Genomic DNA, 26,204 nt, shown 5'->3' with positions numbered 1-26,204 from the left:
TGATGTGCAGATTTTTCCCCTGAGCATGTGGCAATGACAGCTGCTTGAATGAAAAAAAAAAAAAAAACTTAATCTTATTTACTGTTCTAAGCATTTTTCTGATAAATATGCTTTTTAAAAAAATTTTCATTTGTCCTTTGAATTTCTCCTAATTGTCTTCTAAGTTAGCTTATCATCACTTCCATGCCAAACTCTACACTCCCTCTAACTACCATACTTTTAACAGTTCCTTCGTCTATGTTATTCATTCTGTAAAGGCTCAAAAATCTCAAAATTGCAGCAAACTCATCTCTACCTTCACTTCACATATACAATATGACAGAGATGCATTATCCCCTGAGTTCATTTCTTTTACTTTCCCTATCACAAACTGTCCTGATTTGGGATATAACTAAATTTCATTGTAATATTCTGTCATCTGTTCACCTAGCACAAACCTTAACCTCAAATCTTTCCCTCTGATTTAAATGTCTCTGAAGCATTGCTTTGATTAGGATACTTTTGTACTCAAAATCTTGTTTCCATGGCAGATCCATTGAGAGTTGTGTAGTAAACATCAATTTTCTTCTTATTTCTTACTAATGTTTTTGATGAAATAATATGCTCGGAAGACAAAAATGCACTTTTCTCAGCTTCACATCAGCCAAATGTGGCTGTGTGACACAGTTTTGACTAAGTCATTTACATAGGTCTGTTGTGAATTTCCGCAAAAATTTTTCTTTCCTCACAGAGGCATTCTACTTGCTTCTCTCTCTCTGCTGTCCACCTGGTTTGGGGACCTGAGAGGTGAAGAGGCCCTCTTATGATCATGTGGAGCTCTTTGAGATAAAAGTCACATAGTAAAGAAGAAAGGTAGAGGAAGAATTGATCTATGTTGACATCACAACAGAGAACTACACCAGCCTCTGACTACCTACTCTGGACTACTTTTCACACGAGTTGCCCCATTTTAAAAGTGGAGATGATAGAGGCCAGGTGTGGTGGCTTATGCCTGTAATCTCAGCACTTTAGGAGTCTGAGGCAGGTGGATCATGTGAGGTCAGGAGTTCAAGATCACCCTGGCCAACATGGTGAAACTCCATCTTTACTAAAAATACAAATACTAGCTGGGTGTGGTGGCTTGTGCTTGTAGTCCCAGCTACTTGGGAGGCTGACAATCTCTTGATCCTGGGCTGCAGAAGTTACAGCGAGCTGAGATCGTACCACTGCACTCCAGCCTGGGTGACAGAGGAAGACTTGTCTTCCTCCATTCAAAAAAAAAAAAAAAATTGAGACAATAGTAAATCGTAGTGCTTTTTTAAAAATTAAACTAATTAATCCAGATAAAGTATTTAAAATATCACCTGATATAAAATAAAGAATAAATGTATGTTCTCTTAATTTTGTTGTTAATATCACTGTCAATATTCTATGTCATTAACAATTATAAGATATAATTGTATAAGACTATGTGAGATAATGCAAGATTATTGAGAGAAAAATATTATGGGAGAAAAATTTTTACCTCTCATTTGGTTAAATCACTGGAAGTGGGTTTCTCTTTTATGTTCCTAATGCAGATCTAATTGATACAGTACCCCACTACCCTGGAATCACGTTCTAAGTTCCCAAATCTGCATTTAAGCTCCAAAGCCCCACCCTAATCCTCCTTTCTAACCTCAGTCACTTATCTGCACCAAATTGTGTCACTTTCAAAACCCACTTATGCTTGTCCACTCTGCCCCTAGCTTACAGCATTCTCTACTCAAAAAATTATCTTCTGCCATCTTTGCTGTTGATATACACGTTTTTCAAAACCCAACTCAAATATTACCTCTTCCGGGATTCCCTGAGTCCTCACACTGAAAAAATGTGTCTTCTTTCTGATTTTCTAGAGTGCCTTGATTTCACTTCTCTCATGGTTCTTTTAAAATTATACCATATTACTTAAGTATCATCATATTTATATTAGCAAGTAGAGAAATATTATTAAAATAAGGGTACTCATTATTCATTAACTTATAAACTAGCCAAAAAATGCATTGATTAATAATTGGCAGAAATTTGTCTTAGGAGCTAGAGATTAAAATGTGAGTAAGTTATGGTATTTTCACCAAGGAATTAACAGACTAAAAGATAAGAAAAACAATAAAAGCCCTAATTAAAATGTAGCATGTGCTGTGAGAATGCCATGAAAAGTGCAATTGTTATCTATATGATATTAATATTGCTATGAAAACTCAGTTAATAGACACTAAGCCCAGACAGAGCATCACCAGGGAAAACACCTTAGACAAGAAACCTGAAATGAATTTTGAAGGGCAAATTGGAATTATCCAGACAAATGGTGGTGATCAAATAAGCAGGAGATAAAGTTGTAAGAAGGAGAACCCGGCCACCATGAGAACCAGTGGTGAACTCAGAGAGCTGAAACATGAAGCTCCATGGGAATGTTAAAGGATAAGTCTGAGCCAGTGAAAGGGTTAAGTGCAGAAGGGTACATGTGCTATGGGTACAAATTTGAATTGTATCTTAGCAACACCCATGTTACAAAATGCTTCTTTTGATTTTACATTTCATCTTAGAGATTTCCAGTCTTCAAGTTATTCCTATTTCCAATGATCAAATCCTGAATATAAAGCTGTTCTCAGACTTATCCTGTGGTAGCTATGATTTCTGCAGTCTTCTTTGAATTGACGAAATGCTCCCTCTTGTCACAGGTAGAAAAGGCTTGGGAGAAAAAGAAAGATGGCTATAGCCACCATCTCCTGAGCTCCAACTCTGCCCTTGTGTTAAAAACTTAAAATAATGCAAGCATTAAAACAATTAAACAAGGTATACACATATGCGTGAGAGAAATTAAAAACTGAGACCACACATCTATACTACATTGACTGTGTCCAAAGACTATATACTTTCTGCTTTGAGTCATAGGCTCCAAGCACCAATAAATGTATTAGAATATTGCAACAGCACAGGATTTATCCTAGCTATCAAAGATAACAAGTCTGTGAATGATGGCAGTATGTGAAACTGTGTAAACATACCAAATTCAAAGGGACCACACACTGATTGAAACTCTTACAGACTGAATAAAACTGTGATTAAATGAACATTAATGATGGTTATAAGATACTGTTGTATACGTAATTTAAAACATGATGGTTTAAAAAAATAGAAAAAAAATGTCTATAGCCATTGTTCACATTGCCACAAAGCCAATGTAATTCTTGGGACTTTGCACCCTTCCGAGCCATGAGATTCTTTAATTGAGCACACCCAAAGACCGCTAAAAACATGTGAATTTTCTTTGTATGTACAAACTCAGTATAAAAGCAAAGGTAAAATGCGTGCTTAAACATTAACAAAAGATAAAAGAAGGCTAAATCTATGTTACTTATCCATTCTCATTTTTTAGAGTACATATTTTATAAAATATGTAATAAAATTAGTTTCTAGGTTTTACCTAGAATTAACTGGCGTATGTGTATCTTTCAGGATTTGTTTTTCTCTTTATAAATCAACCTTTCACATAAGAAAATGAACTTTGAAAGAAGTAACTGTAGCATAAACTGTATTGTGTGTATATCTAATATTTACTGAACAGATTATTTCATCTTATATATATTTTTACAAGCTTCATAAAGTGACTAGAGAACCTGGTTCTACATTCATTTTGGGGGGAGAAATATTTTTATATATCCACTACTGTAAATTTTGAATAAATATACATGTAGATACTTACATTCGGTTTTAGATTTCAAAAGATTCCATTTTTTATTGTTTTATATTTTATTAACCATCTACCAGATCCTTATTTTTTGTCTTTTCCAGGTTAATATAAAATTTGTTAAAAAAAATTCTCTGTCATTCAGATTTTAAATACTGAGATTCTGAGCATTATCCTTTTGCGCCTGCAGGCTACAGGCTTAATAGATAATAAGTATTGACCTGAAATCAGCAATAATCACCAGGAATGTAGATTGGAAGATTAAACCTGGGAGATCATAGGACCATATCTTTATCTAACAAATCTAATGGAAAAAAGAAAAGAAAGCTCAGTTATTAATGTAGTTTTTTTTAATATTGAAACATTAAAAGGAGTCTTTTGTCTAGTACCAGTGTTTCCCAGTTCTATTCATACTTCAATGTTTTCTGAAGGTTCATTACAAACAAGTCACAATTAATATAAACTCCATGAAGCTAAATACTCATTTATTTTTGTATCCTCAGCACCTCTAAATTTGTTATTCAGTAAATAGTAGCCAAGTATTTATTGAAAATAAAATTGAATGCGTAAAAAAGCAAAAGTTAAAAGATTCAGATATAATTTCATAAAATATAAATGCAATAAGATTATTAGCCTTATTCTAATAGTCATTTCTACAGCAAAAATTCACTGCTGCTTAAGCAATTCTTGCCTGTTTTATTTTAACGGACATTTAAGACAATCTAACGACTGATCAATATTTCAACTAAACTTATCAGAAAACACTTATAATTAGAGCTAAATCTTCTAAACATATACTACTGTTAGTGTCTATCTTAATTCACATTAATACATAATTGAAGGGAGTATTAAAAATGAATTCTTATAATTTATTATGCATAGAAATTTATATGCATAGTTAATAGTGAATAATTAGTTAAAAGCACATCTTTTGTTACACTTGCATTTGGAATGTTTACTGTGATAATGTTGACTTCAATTACTTTAATGGAGTTTTTTTTCAAAACCTGATGATATATTTGCATAACCAGCCATTAGACATACATGCCATTGTGCATTGTCATCTTCTTTCCCAAGAGTTAGTAACTTGGTGAGCGGGTTTTCTGCGAGGCCAGGGTCACTGTCCAGAGTTGTGTGTGCATGCTGCACGAGAGGCCCACTGCTTGTCACTGCAGGTTGTGACCGTTTAAGAGTTGGATTGATGATCTGGTGATCGAGAGTCATGAAAGAATTTACATGCTCTCTCTGGGCTTTCTGTAGCTGAGGTCTTGCAGAGCTTTCCAGGTGTGCTGGAACCTACATGATCAAAATCAAACAAACATAATGTGCAGCATCATCTGTAAAATCAGAGTTGTCCTTTCCACAATTGCACTAGGATAGCATCTAGTTTCTCTCAAATCTGTCATCCCTGCTTCTGTCCTAAGTTATATACAATTTTCATGGGTTATGATTATTAAAAAGTGATTTAAACTTTAACAAAATATTTTAAATGCTAATCCCTTTTTTAATATGAGTAGGTCTAAAAATTAGAAATAAATATATAAGCCGTAATACTTTTGGAGGGTCTAAAAAAGAAGGATCTAAATAAGGAAAATACAGATGATTCACTATTATAAGTAATTTGCATATAAAGTCTATTACTTGGATTCCTTTGTATTACACATAAATATTCTATGGAATATGATCAAAACTTTTTTCTTAAGAAAATTAAAATTATAAGAGAGCAGAAACTAGAAATATATGTACAAAATATTAAGTGTGTAATTGTTATGTGTGGTGAAAATCTAGGTAGTTTTTTTCTACTATTCTGTATTTTCCTACTTCTATCCTGTGTCCAGTTTTATTTTTTAAACTTATTTTTAAACCCTTTCATATTTTTACCTTATAATAATGATAAAGTGGCAGAGTCATTATTATGAATTGACAGAAGCATTCAGGAAAAAATCTAACACTTGTCATGTGTCAACTAATCAACTGTCCAGTCTGTCAAAATCCCTTTTTCAAAATATACCACATACTTTCAAAATTGCATGCCTTCAGTCTAGTTATCATAGTTAATATTGTACTATCATTTGTGTAAGGGACAACTTTAAGCATTTCAAATCTGTTCTTTAAAAGCCTATCAACGTAGTATTGCCTGGTAGTCATCTTTATATTTACTATGCTATGATAGGACTTTTAATACATTTTCCTCAAGTGGCCTATGTATAAACGTAGTTAATATTTCCCTCATGTTAAACAATAGTAAAGATTGCTGTACAGTGCTTATTTTTCCTTTTATTTCAGTTACACAAACTACTCCTTAAATCCCTTAACATGCATTAGCCCAGATAAATAGCCTGTACAAAGTATTTTGCATTTAAATTAGCCAGTTTGGGGTACAATATTGTAGTAGTTACTTTAGTTTAATTCTGTTATGCTGACATTTTTAGCATTATTTTAATTGTACTGCCATAAAATAATTTTTCAGTCATATAAAAAAGATTAAGATTGGTAATAAAGATTACACATATTACTAATTATATTGCTATGAGCTTTAAAGTTGTAAAATAACATTTTATTAAAATGCCAGTGGTAGTTTTTTTTTAGGGTAGCTGTTTAGATTATCCCACTGTACTAAATTAATCCTTCTTAATCTGTATGCATTTATGAAATATACATTATAAAGAACACTTTCAGTTTCACAAATCTGAATGATCATTCACACTATGCAACTGAATGCTAAAAAATATTGTATACCTACAACTGGAAAACATCTCCTCTCCTAAGAAGAGTATATTGAACCAGAATTTACAACATACACTAATTCTTTTTTTTTACTTTTTATTCCTTCATTCCAAAAGCCTTCACTGAAGCACTTACTCTTGTGTTATATCCAGAATACAAAAGAAGTCATAGATGTGATCCCAAGATTCTAGGAGTTTGCAGTCTATTGGCCAGTATTAATATCAACTATAGCAACAACAATAATGACAATAATATTAAGCAACAGATACCAGGAAATGTGCCAAATAATTACATGTATTCTTTTATTCCATTCTTGTTATAACCTTAGCAGATAGGTATCATTAATTGGTATCCCCATTGTACTATATAGATGAAGCCACTAAAATTTAGAGAGTTTAAATGGCATACCTATTATCATTCAGCTAGTGAGAAAAAAAAAAAAAAGTGGAATACAGAGTCTGTCTTCCTAAACATTACAATATCAGTTCCTGAGTAAATAACTGAAATGTTCACAATGCAAAGCAAAAGCTTCATAATACATGCAATGAAATTAAAAAGCAATAGTTTTAAAAAACATATTGAAAGAGAAAGTGATTTTAAGTCAGCTGCTGGAAGGAGAGATAGTCCTATACAGCAGGCAAAGGAAAGAAAATCTCAAACATAAAAGATCGAGATGAAACAAGACAAGAAGTTGTGAGACAGTCGCAAAGGTTACTCATGCAAAAGAAGTCACAAATACTTTTCTCAAAGCAAGAATACCATCTCCTCTCTAGGCTACTCTATATAGAACCAGAACACAATATAGTATGGGACTAACTCTAATGCTACCTAAATTATTGATTATTTCTAAGGAATTACAAAAGTTTAGCAGGCAAGAGTGAGGACTCTGTTGGATGTTACCTGTACAACATCTATAAACTAAGCAGAAGAGTCAAAAAACTTAGTGTAGCACGGGAAGTTTCAATGAAAGGTGATTATTCTGCTCCCTAGAAAAATCTCTGACTTTACCAACCATGAACCAATATCAGAACAATGGGATCACTCGTTGTAAAATACCAGTTCAACTGTGTACCACTAATTTTAAAATACCTTAAAAATTGCCTAGGTTACAAAGACATAAAATTATCTAGTGAATTTCTTTAACTGAATGTGCCAATATTTCATGGGATAAAGTAAATGAAATTATAGGTTGCCATTGTTCATTTGTTCACTTATTCAAGAAACAGTTTTTGAGTATCAGGCATGTGTGGGCACTAAGTGGTACACTGAAGGTGGAAGGCAGATTAACGTAGTGTCTGCCATCAAATCGTGTACACTATAGTCACAGTCTAGACAGGGTAGTAAAAACTGAACTCTTCATGGGCAAGGACTGTATTTATCTTGTTGGCTGCTCGACCGCCATGCTTCTTGCATGTGGCCCAGAGAATGACACACAGCTTATATGTGTTTATATGTCTTCAGCAAATGAATGAAAGAATGAGTCATTAGAGTTAATCTTGGGAATCCACTAGAAGAGCATATAAACCATAATCAGAATATCAAAGTCTTTGCTAGGAGACAAGAACAGCTATTGATTGTGATTTGGTTAATTGAATTGTCAGAGATTAAGACCATCAAAATGAAGAGAATTTTGTTTTTTAAAAGAATAAGTAAATCATATCTTCAGAACTCAAAATTATGTTTTAATATTATTACCCTAACATGTTGCTATTGCAAACTAACCTATATGTAAAATATTTTCCTTTACCTAATGCCTTATCACATTACTAACAGCTTACTTATAATAATTATTTTACATCCAGTACATCCTGTCTGACTATCAAAAAAACCGTAAGACATATTAAAAGGCTAAAAAACATAGTTTGAAAAAGTAGAGCAAGCATTATAACCAGACCCAGGTATGACAGGGAGGTTGAAATTATCTGACCAGGATGAACTTTTTTTAAACTATGATTAACATGCTAAGGGTGCCTATAGATAAAGTAGGCAGCAGGCAAGAGCAGATGGGCAATGAAAACAGAGAAAATCCAAGGGGGGAAAAAGGAATAAAAAAAGTCAAAAACACTGCACAGAAATAAAGAATGCCTTTGATGGGTCTATTAATAGATTGAAGATGATGGAGAAAAAGGTCTCTGAGATGCAGGATTTCACAACAAGAACCTACAGAACTGAAAAGCAAAAAGAAAAAGATAAAAAAAAAAATGAAGAATATGTAAGAACTGTGAGACAATGACAAAAAGTGTAACACATGCACAATGGGAAAAACCAAGGGAGGAGGAAGGGAGAAAGGAACAGAAACAATATCTGAAGCAATAATGACTTAGAATTTCTTCAGTTAATGTAACACACCAAACCAAAGAGCCAAGAAGCTCAGAGAACACCAAGCAAAATGAATGCCAGATGAAAATAAAACAAACAAACAAACAATCCATTCCTGGGCATTTTATATTTGAAGTACAGAAAATCAAAGATAAAAAAAAGTCCTGCAAAAATCTAGAAGAAATAAACACCTTACCTGTAGAGAAGCAAAGATAAAAATTATATCTGACTTTTCCTTAGAAACCATGCAAGCAAGAAGAGAGGAATTAAATATTTAAAAGATTGAGAGGAAAAAAAACAAAACAACCCACCAATCTAGAATTCTGTATCTTGTGAAATTTCCCTTAAAAAATATAGGAGAAATAAGGATTTTTATAGACAAGCAGAAATTGAGGAAAATTGTTTTTTAGTAGCCCTGCCTGGCAAGAAATGTTTTTTAAAATTCCTTAGAGAGAAAGAAATGTAGGTCAAAAATTCAGACCTATATAGGGAGAAAAAGAGCATTAGAAACAGAATAAATGAAGGTTAAAATAAAATTGCTTACTTTCTTATTCTTCATTGATCTACATTAATATATTTAAAATAATAAAGCATTTGACTATGTAGACTTATATATATGCTTAGGTATGCTTATGTAATAATTAAAATTAATGACAGCAATTATACAAGTGGCACGAGGGAGAAATTAGGAGTATTATTTGGTTGTTACAAGATATTTGCCAGAGGAGATGGAAGAAGATGGCCAAGAAGGAACCTCCAGCAATTGTACTCCATGCAGGAACACCAAATTGAACAATGATCCACACAAAAAAAACACCTTCATAATAACCACAAATCGGGTGAGCAAACACAGTATCTTGTTTTAACTTCATATCACTGAGAGAGGCACTGGAGAAGGTAGGAAAGATTCTTGAGTTGCTAACATCTTCCCTCCTCCAACCCTGGCAGGGCTCAGAGAGAGTGTCTGTGCTCTTGGGGAGAAAGAGTGCAGTGAGCGTAGAACCTTGCATTGGAACTCAGTGCTGCCCTGTCACAGTGGAAAGCAATACAAGGCAGAATACAGCTGATACCCACAGAGGGAGCATTTAGACCAGCCCTACCCAGAGGGGAATTGTCCATTCCAGTGGTCAGAAGCTTAGTTATTTGCAGCCTCAAAACCATGGGCTAGAGCTCTCTGGGTTTCTGAATAAACTTGAAAGGCAGTTTAGGCTACAAGAGCTGCAATTCTCAAGCAAGTCCTGTTGCTATGCTTAGCTTGCAACCAGTGGACTTCGGGGGACATAAGAACTAGTGAAATGCCTGCTGAGGCCCTCATTCCAGAATCTAGCTCACAGCCATTTCTAGATACATCCTGGGCCAGAAAAGAACCCACTTCCTTGAATGCTAATTAGCCTGTGGGCCCTGAATGATCAGCAGTAGTACCCTTGCAGTACTCGTGATGGGCCTTGAGTGAGACTCAGAGACATGCTGACATAGGTGGGTTTGGGGAGAGACTCCTGCTTGAGAAAAGGAGAAGGAAGAGTAAAGGAGAGTATTTGCCTTGCATGTTAAATAACAACTAGCCACACTGGAGTAGAGCAGCAAATGAGCTCATAGGGTCCTCAGTTCTAGAACTTGGCTAACTGACAGCATTGCTGGGCATTCTCTGGGCCAGAGGGAAGCCCACTGCCCTAAAGAGAGAGACCTGGAGCTGGCAGCATTCACCACAAGCTGACTGAAGAGACCTTGGGTCTTGAGTGAGCATTGAGAGTAACCAGGTAGTACTCACTGAAGGCCTGAGGCAGTAGTAGCTATGGGGAGAGCCCTTCAAATGTGAAAAGGAAAAGGAAGAGTGGGAAGGACTTTGTCTTGTGGACTGGGTGCCAGCTCAGCTGCTGTAGAAAAAAAGAACCAGGTAGATTCCTAAGGTTTTCAACTCCAGGCCCTGGCTCCCAGCTGGCATCTCTGGACTAGCATGGGGAGTGGGATCTCACCACCCTGAGTGTAAGGACACAAGTCTGGCTGACTTTACTACCTGCTGATTGTAGGGCATTCAGGCCTTGAGAGATATATAAGCACTAGTCTAGCAATGGTTACCATGGGCCTTGGGCAAAACCCAGTGCTGTGCTGGCTTCAGTTCTGACACAGCATAGTCCCATTGGTGGCGGCCAGAGGATAGTTTGTGTCACTCTTTCCCAGGATCCAGGTAGCTCAGCACAGAGAGAGACTCTATTTGATTAAAAGTAGGTAAGGGAAGAGAACAAGAGTCCTTGCCAGGCAATACAGAGAATTCTTCTGGATCCTATTTAAGACCACCAAGGTGGTACCTGTATAAGTCTATAGGAGCCACAGTGTTACTGAGCTTTGGCTGCCTCCTAATGCAGGTAATGCTGCAGTGATCAAGAACTTCAATTACAATATCCAAGTCCCTTTAAATAATTAGAATGCCTTCCCAAGATGGGTTGGTACAATCCAGCCCAGACTGCAGGGAATAAAATGAAGACCTAACTCTTCAATGCCCAGACACCAATGAACATCCACAAGCATCAAAACTTCGAGGAAAATATCACCTCACCAACTAAACTAAATAAGGCAACAGGAGCAAATATTGGGGAAACAGAGATATGTACCCTCTCAGACAGGGAATTCAAAACAGATGTTTTGAGAAAACTTAATGAAATTCAAGATAAAGCAGAGAAGCAATTCAGAATCCTATCAGGTAAATTTAACAAAGAGACTGAAATAATTTAAAGGATCAGGCAAAAATTCTGGAGGTTAAAATTGTAACAGGCATACTGAAAAATACAGCAGAGTCTCTTAACAGCAGAACTCATAAAACAGAAAAAAGAATTAGTGAGCTTGAAGACAGGATATTTGAAAATACATGGTCAGAGGAAACAAAAGAAAAAATAATAAAAAAGAATTAAGAATGTCTACAGGATCCAGAAAATAACCTTCAAAGGGAAAATCTAAGAGTTATTGCCCTTAAAGAGGAGGTAGAGGAAGAGACATGCATAGAAAGTTGAAATGCATAATAACACAGAACTTCCCAAACCTAGAGAAAGATATCACTATTCAAGTGCAAGAAGGTTATAGAACACCAAAGAAATCTAACCCAAAGAAGACAACCTCAAGACATTTAATAATCAAATTCCAAAGGTCAAGAATAAAGAAAGGACCCTAAATGAGGAAGAGAGAGAAAACAAAATTTTAATGCAATCAGTGATAAGTTGTCTTCAGTTTAAAATAATGGGTAATAAAATGATATTTGCAAACCTCATGGTAACCTCAAATCAAAAAAAGTCCAACAGATACACACAAAAGAAAGAAACTAAAACTTACCAACAAAGAAAACTACCTTCTCTAAGAAGATGGAAATAAAGGAAAAAAGGAAGACCACATAACAAGCTGAAAAAAAAATGGCAAAAGTAATTCCTCCTTTATTAATAATATCACTGAATGTAAATGGACCAAACTCAAAAAAAAAAAAAAAAAAAAACAGAGTGGCTGCATGGGTAAAAAACAAACAAACAAACAAACAAAACATGCAATAATCTGTAGTCTACAAGAAACACGTTACCTATAAAGATGCACATAGAATGAAAAGAAAGAAATTGAAAAAGATATCCCATACAAATGGAAACATAAAAATAGCAAGATTCATTATACTAATATCAGGCAAAGTAGATTTCAAGACAAAAGCTGTAAGAAGAGACAAAGAAGGCCATTATATAATGATACTTTATCATGTATATTGTCATCAAGATATAACAATTATAAATATATATGTACCCCAAACTGGAGCATCCAGATATATAAAACAAATATTATTAGAGCTAAAGAGAGAGATAGATCCCAGTGCAATAATAGCTAGAGACTCTAATACCCCACTTTCAGCATTGAATAGATCATCCACACAGAAAATCAATAAAGAAACATCAGACTTAATCTGAACTATAAACCAAATGAACCTAATAGATATTTACAGAACATTTTGTTAAATGGCTGCAGTATACACATTCTTCTCCTCTGCACATTGATCATTCTCAAGGATAGACAACATAACGTCTTAAAAATTCACATAAGTCTTAAAAAATTTAAAAATATTGATACCATGTCAAGTATTTTCTCTGACCATAATGAAATAAAACTATGAATAGTAACAAAAGGAATCTTGGAAACTATACAAACACATGGAAATTAAAAAATAAACTCCTGAGTGACCAGTGGGTCAATTAAGAAATTAAAAAGAAAATTTTAAAATGTTTTGAAACAAACTATAATGAAACACAAGATACCAAAACTTATGAAATACTGCAAAAGCAGTACTAAGAGGAAAGTTTTGTAGGTATAAGCACCTATATGATAAAAGTAGAAAAATTTCAAATAAACAATCAATCTAACAATGCATCTTAGAGATAGAAAAGCAAGAGAAAGTAAACTCAAATTAGTACAAGAAAAAAATAATAAAGATCAGAATAGAAATAAAGTTGAAATGAAAGAAACAATATAAAAGATCAATAAAATGAAAAGTTGTCTTCTTGAAAAGATAAACAAAATCAACAAATCTTTAGCCAGACTAAGAAAAAAAGAGAAAAGACACAGATAAATAAAATGAGAGATGAAAAAGGAGACATTACAACTGATACCACAGATATTCAAATGATTATTAGGGCTACTGGAAGAAATGGATAAATTCCTAGACATGTACAATGTACTAAGATTGAACCATAAAAAAATCGAAAATCTGGACAAATAACAAGTAACAAGATCAAAGCAATAATAAGTCTCCTAGAAAAAAAAAAAAAAAGCCAATGGCTTCACTGCTTAATTTTACCAAACATTTAAAGAATCAATACCAATACTACTCAAACTATTCTGAAGAATAGAGGAGGAGGGAAAACTTCTAAACTCGTTCTACAAAGTCAGTATTACCCTGATATCAAAACCAAAGACATATCAAAAAAAGAGCACTGCAGGCCACTATCCCCACTGAACATTGATGCAAAAATCCTCAAAAAAAAAAAATACTAGCAAACTAAATTCAACAACACATTATGTCTGTTTGATTGATATTTTGGTTATCGATCAAACAGACATAATTAATACATATGCTATTTACCACCAACAACAGGATACACATTTTTCTCAAGCTCACATGAAACATGCAACAAGATAGACCACATTCTGAACCATAAAAGACACTATACAAATTTTTAAAAAATACAAATCATACAATATCTACACTCAGATAATTCAGTTAAGCTACAAATCAATAAAATGATAGCTTTAAAGAACTAAAAATACTTGAAGATTAAACCACACACTTCTACATTATACAAGTGAAAGAAGACATCTCAAGGAAAATTTTTAAATACTTTGAATTAACCAAAAATCAAAACATAACATTCTAAAATTTGTGAGCTGCAATGAAAGCAGTGCTTAGAGAAAAATTTATGACATTTTATGTAAATGTTAAAAGAAAAATCTAAAATTTAAAACCTAAGCTTCCAACTAAGGAAATAAGAAAAAGGAGAACAAATCAAATCCAGAGTAAGTAGAAGAAAAGAAATAATAACAATTAAAACAGAAATCAATAAAGTTGAAAACAGGAAATTAATAGAGAAAGTCAACTAAACTAAAACTTGATTCTTTGAAAAGACTGATAAAATTAATAAGCCTGTAGCTAACTAAGAAAGTTAACTAAAAATGGAAGAGGACACAAATTATTATCAAAAATAAAATAATAAATATCTATACAGATTCTATGGACATTAAAAGGATAATAAATGAACACTATGAAAAACTCTATGTTTACTAAAATGAGGAATACATATCCTTATGCATTTGTCCAAACCCATAGAATGTCCAATGCCAGGAGTGAACTCTAATGCAAACTATGGTCTTTGGGTAATAGTGGAGTGTCAATATAGGTTCATCATTATTAACAAATGAACCACTCTGGTGAGGGTTACTCATGAAGGAGAAGGGTATGCATGCGTTAGGCAGGGTGTATATGAAAAATCTCAGTACCTTCTGCTTAATTTTGCTATGATTCTAAAACTTCCCTTAAAAATAAAGTCCAGCATTACAAAATAATGTTTAGATTCATTAACCAGAGAATCAGGAGCAGTATGCTTAATGAGTAAACCAAAATTTTAAGAAAAATTAGAATCACACAAATTCCTGCAAGTACAATGAAGAGAGTAGTTAGTTGGTAAGGAGGAGAAAAAGCCATCTCCTGGTTGAAAAAAAAAAAAAAAAAAAAAAACATAATCATTGGGAAATCAATATTACTGATATGACTTGGCTATGTTCCACCCAAATCTCATCTTGAATTCCCACGTATTGTGGGAGGAACCTGGTGAAAGATAATTGAATCATGGGGGCAGGTCTTTCCCATGCTGTTCTCATGATAGTAAGTCTCATGAGATCTGATGGTTTCATAAGGGGAGTTTGCCTACACAAGTTCTCTTCTCTTGTCTGCTGCCATGTGAGATATGCCTTTCACCTCTGTCATGATTGTGAGGCCTCCTCAGCTATGTGGAACTATAAGTTGATTAAACCTTTTTCTTTTGTAAATTTCCAGTCTCAGGTATGTCTTTATCAGCAGCATTAAAATGGACTAATACAGTGAATTGGTACCAGTGGAACAAGGCATTGCTGAAAAGATACCCAAAAAAGTGGAACGGGGTGACAGGCATAGGTGGAAGAGTTTGGAGGGTTCAGAAGAAGATAGGGAAATATGGGAAAGTTTGGAACTTCCTAGGGACTTGTTGATTGGCTTGAACCAAAAGTCTGATAGTGATATGAATTATAAGGTCCAGGTTTAGGTGGTCTCAGACGGAGATGAGAAACTTGTGGGGAACTAGAGCAAAGGTGACTCTTGTTATGTTTTAGCGAAGAGACTAGTGGCATTTTGCCCCTGCCCTAGAGATTTGTGGAACTTTAAACTTGAGAGAGATGATTTAGGGTATCTGGCAGAAGACATTTCTAAGCAGCAAGGCATTCAAGATGCGACTTGGGTGCTGTTAAAGGCATTTAACTTTATAAGAGAAACAGAGCATAAAAGTTTGGAAAATTTGCAACCTGACAATGCAATAGAAAAATAAATGCCACTTTCTGAGAAGAAATTCAAGTGGGTTACAGAAACTTGCATAAGTAATTGGGAGCTGAAGGTTAATCACCAAGACAAGGGGGAAAAGCTTTCCAGGATATGTCTGAGACCTTTGTGGCAGCCTTCCAATCACAAGCCCAGAGGGTATGGAGGAAAAAAATGGTTTTGTGGGCCAGGCCCAGGGTTCCAATGCTTTGTGCAGCTTAGAAACTTGGTGCCCTGTGTCCCAGCTGCTCCAGCTGTGACTGAAAGGGGCCAAGGTACAGCTAGGGCTGTTGCTGCAAAGGGTGGAAGTCCCAAGCCCTGGAAGTTTCCATGTAATGTTGAGTCTACAATGCACAGAAGTCAAGAATTGAGGTTTGAAAATCTCTGCCTAGATTTCAGAGGATGTATAGAAATACCTGGATGCCCAGGAGGATATTTGCTGCAGGGGCAGGTCCCTCATAGAGAACCTCTTTTAGGGCAGTTTGGAAGGAAAATGTGGGGTCAGAGCCCCCACATAGAATCCCTACTGGGGCACTGTCTAGTGAAGCTGTGAGAAGAGGGCCACCATCCTCCAGACCCAGAATGGTAGATCCAACAACAGCTTGCACCATGCACCTAGAAAAGCCTCAGACACTCAACACCACCCCATGAAAGCAGTGAGGAGGGGGGCTGTAGTCTGCAAAAGCCAGAGGGACAAAGCTGCCCAATACCATGGGAATCCACCTCTTGCATCATTTTGACTTGGATATGAGACATGGAGTCAAAGGAAGTCATTCTGGAAATTTAAGATTTGACAGCCCTGCTGGATTTCAGACTTGCATGGGGTCTGTAGTCCTCCTTTGTGGGGCCAGTTTCTCCCATTTGGAATGGCTGTATTTACCCAATGCCTGTATCCCCTTTGTTTCTAGGAAGTAACTAACTTGCTTTTGATTTTACAGTCAGAAGGGACTTGGCTTGTTTCAGATGAGACTTTGACTGTGGACTTTTGAGTTAATGCTGAAATGAGTTAAGACTTTGGGGGACTGTTGGGAGGTCATGACTGGTTTTGAAATATGAAGACTTGAGATTTGGGAAAGACGAGGGAAAGAATGATATGGTTTGGATCTGTCCTCACCCAAAACTTACATTAAATTCCTACATGTTGTGGAAGGAACCTGGTGTGAGGTATTTGAATCATGGGAGCAAGTCTTTCCCATGCTGTTCTCATTATAGTGAGTAAGTCTCATGAGATCTGATGGTTTCATAAGGGAGAATTTCCCTGCACAACTCTCTTCTTTCGTTTGCCACCATGTGAGACATGCGTTTCACCTTCCACCATGATTGTGAGGTCTCCCCAGCCATGTGGAACTGTAAGTCAATTAAACCTCTTTCTTTTGTAAATTGCCCAGTGTTGGGTATATTATTATCAGCATCATGAAAATGGACTAATACAATTACATATACAAAATGTATGTATCTATGATTTTACCTTTTTATGTTTCTCTAAATTTTTTTTGGATGGGAATTAATGCAGGAGTTCTGACTACTTAGAGAACTGATAGAGATCCATGGGAAAGCAGCCCAGACCATAGAAAAAAGTAAGATATCACTCTCTGATAATAGCAGGTGAATCAACATAAAGATTATTTTAGGGTATTTAGTATCTGATTTAACATCCCCAAGTTTGGATCAGTCTCAGGAGGTTTAACTCTACGAATCACCAAAGATGTAGTTAGAAATTAATTAAGGTTAAACAATGTAATTAACTTACCTATTTGCCTTTGAATTTTGAAATCTCCTGGTAGGGAGAAGAGTTGTGGAATAATGTGGGCCAGCCAAGTAATGCTAGCTAGAAAGGATCCCCATGCCCCCACATGGAGATATGATTATTTTCATAAAGTGGTTTACAAATTATGCTCCTAGATGCATGATTTATTCCCCCAATTTACTTTCTGGTGTTCTACACTGTAGTCTTTTGACCTAGTTCTTGTATGTGTTTCAGATCCTACTAAGTGAATAACAGAGACTGCATATTGTATAAGAAATTTAAGAAACAAGTGGGTACTTGTACCAAAAAAACTTTAAAGGATTCCATCAACCTCATGATTCTCTATTTTATAAGGTTGTCTACTTGCATCGCATCTCCTTAAATATTGTGGTATCTTCATGCAAATGCTTTTAAATGTAATTCATGTTTTTATGTAGGCTTGTATTAATTTAAGCTTCTTTTAAAATGCTATCTTTCTATACAGAAAGCATACAATAATGGTAAAAGCCCTCAGCTAATTCTTTCAACATTCACTCAGCAAACATTTAATGAGAGTTTGTGCTTTGTTAAAGCCAGTCCCAAGGGAAAGTGATTTCTCTGTAGAAAGCAAGGCTGTGACCTGTATGTCACCACCCACCTGGAGACCACTTATCTAAACTGAGGGCAAAGAACCTGGGAGGAGATGGGTACTGGTCTTTTGAAACTGAAAACTAAAAAGTGATGGCAAACATCAGACAAGCAATTATCTCAATAACAAGATTTTTTAAATCACTATTATTATGACAAGCCAATCAAATTACTAAAGCAGACATGGGCACCTACCTAATAAGCATGTTTAAACCATCAACAAGAATACAACCAGAAATATTTACAGCCAGAAAGTGCTTGGTGATAGTAAATAAAATACATACTTGCATGCATGTACATAGGCACGTGCATATATCTAAAAGCTAGACAGATCATTCCATTCACTACAATATGACAGCCCTTATTTAATTTTGTTAATTTTATACTAAGCTTGAATTTAATAAATGAACTAAAACTTAAACTTCACAAATGAATAATAGGTAACTATTAATTATGTTCTTGGTATCAGAGGTGTATAAAAGGAAATCTATTTTGGGGGGCTTATGAATCTACTACCTCCTAGGTACCAACTCATAAAAGCCATATGACATTTGTTAATGTTCTGCAGTAAAGATTAATAACTCATTTCTTCAAATCTTACTTTCCTCACAGCAGTCTGTGGATATGGTATACCCATAAATCTCATCTTGACTAAAACTAAAATTATACAGTCGAGCTTGTCTGATTGAGATATAACTACTGAACTAAAGTAGAGCCCGGTTCATCAAAAGTTTTACTTAGGTTTCTGAATAACTGTCAGCATATTTCAGCTGAGTATTATATAATCCAAAGCTATTTAATGGATAATAATATAAAATGTGATTGTAACATATTCCTTCAGTCCCAATCATTTGAATTTGGATAATTTCAGTGGTGTGTCTTTCAGAAAAGATCCACACTTAAAAGACTTTAAGAAGACATGAATATTATTAAGCAGAGTTTTTCTAATTCAATAGTATTCTAGCAGTAAAATCCCTATGCTTGATGAACACTCGTATTTGGTCTATAAAGTCTAAGCTTCCCTTACAATTTCATCTACCTCCATTTATACATGGATTGATTTGTTTTGTTTCTAATAGATTCTCAGTAAAATTACCATGTTATACCTTTAAAAGAAATAAAACAAATACTAGCAATAATCATGGTTTACCTAGGCTGATCCATCTTTTAAGAGTATGACTAATTTTTTAAGATACAAACTTGAATTGAGAATTATATCAGAGACTAACAACTTCATTTAGTTCAAAACAGCCATACACATACTAATGTCATCATCAATAACCTAAATAAGTTAATGTGAAACATTCAGAAAATGTAAGCAATGACACTTAAAATATACTTGACACTGTGTTCACAGTTTAACATTAATTAATTCTGCAAGTATTTTTGAGTGTCTACTATATATTAAGTTTCATGCTACTGTAATGGACTCCAGGGATATAATGAAACAAAACAGATATAACCCACTCTTCAAAGAATTCACAGTCTATTAGGGGAGATAAATATTTAAACATATAATTATAATACAATGTGACAAACGCTTGAAAGTAAAAGGTGTCATAAAATCAAGCAGAAACTAGATAAAACAGGAATGAGTCATTCAAGTGAAAGTCAGTTCTTGCTAATAATTTCACTGATTGATTCATTTAACAAATATATGCATGCCTATATGCGATAGGCACTTGAGTGGGCAGCAGTGGTAGACACAGTCAAACATGATCTCTCTCCTCATGCAGCTTATGGACAGGTGGAAGAGACGGATTTTAATCACACAAATGACTATAAGTGGTTAAGTGCTGTAAGTGATAGAAAGGAGAAATGCACATGACTTTGAGTATATAGGAAAAGGACATTACCTACACAGAGGTCACAGAAGACTTCCTTGAGGATGGGATGATAGGGCTTGAACAGGATGAGTGAACAAGAAGTAACTACATCAAGAGAATAGTAAAAAGCGTTTCAGAGAGATGGAGCAGTATATGCAAAGATCCTGTGGTGAAAGGAAGCAAGGTGAGAAAAACACACTGCAAGGAGATAATGGATTTGGAGCAGAAAAATTATGGCATGGTCTGAGGGGGCTATAGAGGCTAATAGGACCAGCCCATGCAATCCTTTAGGTGGATAAAGATGTCTTATTTTCTCTGTCACATGGGAGGGGCAAGTACAAGTTTAGTCAGATAAATTCTGAAGAGTAAATGAGGGAGTCCAAGAAGGAAAAAAGCATTACCTGAATGAAGGTCATGTGATGAGGGTAAAGTTATGATGTGAAGACAAATAGCTGGATACAAGAGATGTTTAGAAATAGATTAAGGAATGACACCTGAGTTCCTGGCTTAAATAACTGAATGGATAATGATGTCCTTTACTGAGATGACCGGTGTTTGAGGGATAATAGAGAATTTTGAATTTGGTTTTAAACGTATTGAGCATTTGAAGCCTTGAAGATGTCCAGGAGAGGAAATGAAATAGGTAGCTAGGCAAATGTGTCTAGAACTCAGAAGTGATATATGGGCCATTATAATTTACATGATATCCACACTTAAGTGACAAATGAGATGGACATTGAAGGAAGAACCTACTTAGAAGATGAGAAGGCTTAGAACTAAATATGATGGATTCCTAACTTTCAATTACATATAGGAAAATCTATTCTGATATTAAACTTTATTTTCCCCCTTCTCCTATTGATGTTAATTTTTTGCACATTTTGCAAAATTGTTGTTCGAAGTCAGTGCAGGGTATGCTGTCAGGTAAGTTATCCTTAATCAAATAAGTATTAGTTTGCCCTATTTCCAAAATCACGCATTCAACACTTTGATGCAGATAAACATTTATTTTCCTAATCCAACACTATCATAACTTTCATATTACCAGTCCTAAACCTCTTATCTGCAACTCTAAAATCCGAAAAGCTCTGAAAACCAGAGAGAGTTTTTAAACTTTACATAAGCCCATTAGGTGACAAAATCATTCAAGAAATAAAGTAAGACTATTTGTAGTCTTTCTTGATTCCAGTTAGAGTAAATATTCATATGCTTCGCTGCAGATATATTAATATGTTAGATTATGGGATGCTACCTTAGGCTCTTCTGGGGGTGTTAAGTAATAAATAATGTTGCACGATATTACTTTTCTAAATCTAAAATATTGAGAACTCTGAAATACATCTAACCGTACAATTTTGGATAATACATTGTGCACCTCTTTTTATTTATTGAGTAAATCACATGTGGAAAAGACTATACTATAAGCATTGAATATATATTATCTTAATTTCATAACCTCATAAGGTGTTATGATTTCATAAAACTCAAATCGGTGGCCACAATTATTTTTTAAATCTTCCCTGTATGTAAAATTGCTTATTCTTTTTATAAATTATAATATATCAAAAATTAAAATCCAAATTGATTGTATGCTATTAAAGAAATGATATGAAGAACTATCCTTTCCAATTCAACAAACCAACTGAATGAATGAAACACATACTCTTTTAAAAGAATTTATTGTCCAGGTATAACAATATTATATGTTTATGTTACTAACCATATTTATATTTAGAATTTATGGATCGATATGGTTTTGATATCTGCCCCTCCAAATCTCATTCTGTAACATGACCTCCAGTGTTGGAGGGAGGTCTAGTGGCAGGTGTTTGGGTCATGGGGATGGATCCCTTATCAATGGCTTGGGGCCATTCTCACAGTAATGAGTAAGTTCTCACTAGATTACTTTACACCAGAGCTGGTTGTTTAAAAGAGCTTGGGACCTCCCATGCTCACTCTAGCTCCCTCTCTTGCCATGTGACACACCTGCTCCCTCTTCCCCTTTTGCCATGTTTATGAGCTCCCTGCAGCCTCAGTCAAAGCAGGTGCTGGCAGTATCCTTCTTGTACGGTCTGCAGAACTATGAGCTGATATAAACCTCTTTTCTTTATATATTACCTAGCCTTAGGTATTCCTTTATAGAAATGCAAATTGGACTAACCAAAAATTGTATTTAAATAAGTTAATATTACAGTTTCCATGCTTTTTAGAAGCTTAAGGCCCTCTACAATTTAATAGTCTCCTGTAAAGGTGGAAAGATACAAGTTAATTAGTCAACTAGATTCAGTAAAATTTCTTTAAATTTATATTCAAAAATGTTTATCTGATTGTATTAGAGCTAAAACATTAATATTTATTAAGAAGACTTTTATAAAGCAAAAGACATTTTGCTCCAGAAATCAACAGTTGTGTTTAGATGATGTTTTACACTTCACAGTTTCTTTCAAGTTAAAATAAAGCTCTCATGCCATGCTTAAATGTACTATTTTTCATTCTCAGTATAGTGACCTTTTGATATCATTTTCATTATGAAGTTGTGAATGTTCTTTCAAGGATGCAGAGAATAAAGGAGAAACAAGACTGACTTCTTTAAAAGGTCATATTTCAAATATCTGGAAAGTCATCAATCCACTTTTTAAAAAATCTACATGCTCTAAAATAGATCTAAAGCCCTAAATGGGAACATCTGGGATAAAAACCCAAAACTTCCATAGTGTTTGCTATCTCTCATACAATTATGTTGCAAATATACTATATTTATTATTTTTATTACATCCTAATGCTGGATATGGAATAATATCAATATACTCTCAACCTATTCAGATCTTAAAAAATGAATTCATAGGCTACAAAATATAGTTGAATTTATAACAAAGAAACTTACATATTTTTAGAAGAATAAAAGGATTATAAATGTTGATTTCTGAAAAAAAAAACAATTCAAATGTTCTTATACTATCTTAGGCTGGAAAACTTTTTATATCCTTATTTTATGGGTTGATATATGATCATCAATTAATGAAGTCATTTTTATCATAATAAAATGTCATGATTAGAACTGCAGTATTCTAGTCTAGCCATTTTCTAAAGAATATGATTGGGGCATTTTAGGTAGTTAAATATTAAAATAATCTAATTGAAAATGAGACTTTTAGATTATTCATTTTGATTGACAAACTGCAGAAAATGGGTTTCTTTCCTAAGTACATTTCTATCACTCAATTTTGGTAGATATTACTAGTATTTCTGAGTAAAGGGTAAAATATACCTCGTTTTTGTTTAACGTAACTAATAAAAGCAAATATTCTTGGATTTTTATATTTTAAATGCACCTATCATTATGGCATCTACATCAATCAAATTCCTCAAGTACTATGCGTCTGTGTTGGAAAGGTGTTCAGTTACATGGCTGTCATAGCTGCACTTTTTCCTGATTACTAAACAACAACGTTCTTTAGAATTAAAGAAACATACTTCTGGTTTAAATTATTTGTAGTTATAAAAAGTACATTAAAATGAAGCAGTAATTCACTGAGAAGACTGATCACAGGACCTCATGGACTAACTGAAAGCCTCAGAATGCAAAACAATAGCCACAGTCATGAATTGAGCATTCCAGTGACTTGACTTTTTCTTCCATTTCATCTATTAAAAAATACTGAACCTGATATGAATGATCAGACTTGTTCACAATCACACAAGCAACAAATAAACTAAATGGCATGTATTTTTATCATAATAGGGTATTCTTTCAACTGTAAGTTATTTATTATCAGTTAATAAGGATAATGAAATGTAAATCTAGTCCTCATTTTTAGGAGAAAAATGTGTTCTATGTAGATAAACAAATATAAATCAACTGACCCCACTTTCTGGTAGAAAAATCATTTGTATTTGCTTTCCAAAATAGGTGGAATTTGACCTACTCACTCATGATTTTTTGTTGTGTTTTGTGTTTCATTTGTCTTGTAATCACCATATGCTACAAAATCTGGTTTCTTCATACAATACAGGACAATGTTACAGTTGAAATCCACCAACAGAAAATATTAACTTTAGATGAGTGTTTTATTTCTTTTAGGTCCTTTCTTCTACTTTAGTCTCTAGATTCTGTAATAAAAATACACCTAAGAGACCCAGTCTTCTTCTTCAGGAGAAATTTTAGTTTCCTGAGATCATCTTTACTGTTATCTTAATGTTTTATTTCCTGAAAAAACCTCTAACTCCTTTTCAAAAGATAGAAGAATGAACAAGGAGAGAGAGAGAGAGCAGGAGGCAGAAAATAATATTATTTTTAGCTTGGCTTATTCTCCATAAATATCATGATTATGCTATTTAGTATCCGCAAATTTCTTCCTTTGAGAGATAATTTTAAGAAATGAACAAATGCACACAAAATGTTGGTAAGAACTAAAATGATAGAAAATTTCTTTGTAAGACTTTTCCTTTATGTCAAATACTTTTGAGAAATACAGAGAAAATTAAAATTCTAGATAATGTTGTAGCTTTGGAATATATGGAAAATGCTTTACTGTAACTTCATAGAGAACCCAAAATTCTATTTTCCATACTAATTTGAGCTTACAACCAACTTAGAAAAAAAGAAAAAAAAAACTTCATTGAAAATTTACAAATACAAAAATATTTTTTGAAAATATATCTGTTTTAGCCTTTTTCATCTTTTCCCAGTTACTTGCAATTTCTCTGTAGGAGGTAAAATAATACCTCTCCATCAAAGATGTCCACATCTTACTCTAGAACCTGTGAATAAGTAAATTCACATTACACAAGGAGTTTTGTATATATAATTAAGTTATGCATCTTGAGGTGAATAGATTATCTTGCATTATCCTGGACGCCCTAATATAATCTCAAGCGCCCTTATAAGAGAGTGACAGGAGGACCAGAATCAAACAGAAGGTGTGACTGTGGAAGTAGGTATCAGAATGATGTGAAATATTGAACCAGAGTGTGGGCAGCCTCTAAATGCTGGAAAACGCAGGCAAGCACATACTTCCCTAGAGCCTCCAACAAGGATCTAAACCTTCCTGACACTTTGATTTTAGCTGAGCGAAACTCATTTCAAACTTCTGTTTTCTAGGACTGTAAGATAATAAATATGTGTTTTTTAACCACTAAGTTTTTGGTAATTTTGTTACAGCAGCAATAGAAAACTAATATGCTTAGTTTTATTATTATAATACATAATTTTAAATATATTTACAATAAAATTATAAATTATTAGAATTATAATATATAATTCTGAGTTTTATTTTCTCATTTTTATAGCACCTGAAATTTTGCTCATGGATTCTAACAAATACCTTTGCTGGAAATAGCATTTCCCCATCATAACTGAAGTAATTGAGGAAAATTCCAACAAAAATCAGTTTCCTAATCTAATGCCTTTAATCAATCCCTCAATGTTATTAAGTGCTCTAGTAGCAGAAGTTATAAAGGAAAAAAGTTCTCTCTTTTTCTCCTTTTCTTTCTCAATATGATCTGAAGAAAGTATAGATAAGAATAAATTAAAATAGAAAATAAAGCAGAAGCTAGCCATAAGGAAGTACAAGTACTATCCTGTTTTGTTCTCAAAGTCCCAACGACACACTTGAGGCATTTAGTAAGATAATAATGTGATCAATTAGCATTTCAGAAATATTCCTCAGGCAATAATATATAGTGGGAGTTATTGAAAGGCCTTACTGGGCAAAGGATGGAAAAAAAAAAAACACACAAGAAGACTCATGAGCCAAATGTTACCCATAATATGCAGGAATTAAAGGAAAATGTGCATAGGACTTCTGATTGATTTATACATGTGATGAAGGGAAAGGGAGATTCATATATGATGTGTTCATATGAAATGAGAATTAGTGAAAAAGATGACACCAAAATAAGGAATAAAAGTGAAAGCAAAATGGTGAAGGAAAGGAGAATCAGTATTGGGCTTTAATGAAATGAGTCTGTGGAACATGTAAGAGGAAGGTCTAGTGCACAGCTAAGATGTGCGGATTTCGAGACACAAACTTGGTGGCCAGTTTAGAAGTCAACTACATCAGTGTTTTAGATAAAGTCACTCAGAATGAAGAATTAGAATTAGAAGAGCAGAATTTTAAGTAAAGGACTTGAGGAGCATCAATATACAAGGGGTAAGAGAGACTAAAA

General features: G+C 34.1%; 1 protein-coding gene across 4 annotated transcripts in view; it reads right to left on the bottom strand.

The window, feature by feature from the left end:
* Nucleotides 1-26,204, bottom strand: part of TFEC (transcription factor EC) — a 194,656-nt gene that overhangs the window by 39,259 nt on the left and 129,193 nt on the right. For all 4 annotated transcript variants that reach the window (XM_074379177.1, XM_010343944.3, XM_074379178.1 and 1 more), the window contains one exon: nt 4,754-5,005. In XM_074379177.1, coding sequence (XP_074235278.1) covers nt 4,754-5,005 — 252 coding nt within the window. The remainder of the gene's footprint in view (nt 1-4,753; nt 5,006-26,204) is intronic.

This window comes from Saimiri boliviensis, chromosome 10, assembly GCF_048565385.1.
Source record: "Saimiri boliviensis isolate mSaiBol1 chromosome 10, mSaiBol1.pri, whole genome shotgun sequence".
NCBI classification, from domain to species: Eukaryota; Metazoa; Chordata; class Mammalia; order Primates; family Cebidae; genus Saimiri; species Saimiri boliviensis.
Note: the sequence above shows the minus strand (reverse complement) of the source record. Positions and strands in the feature narration are given on the sequence as shown.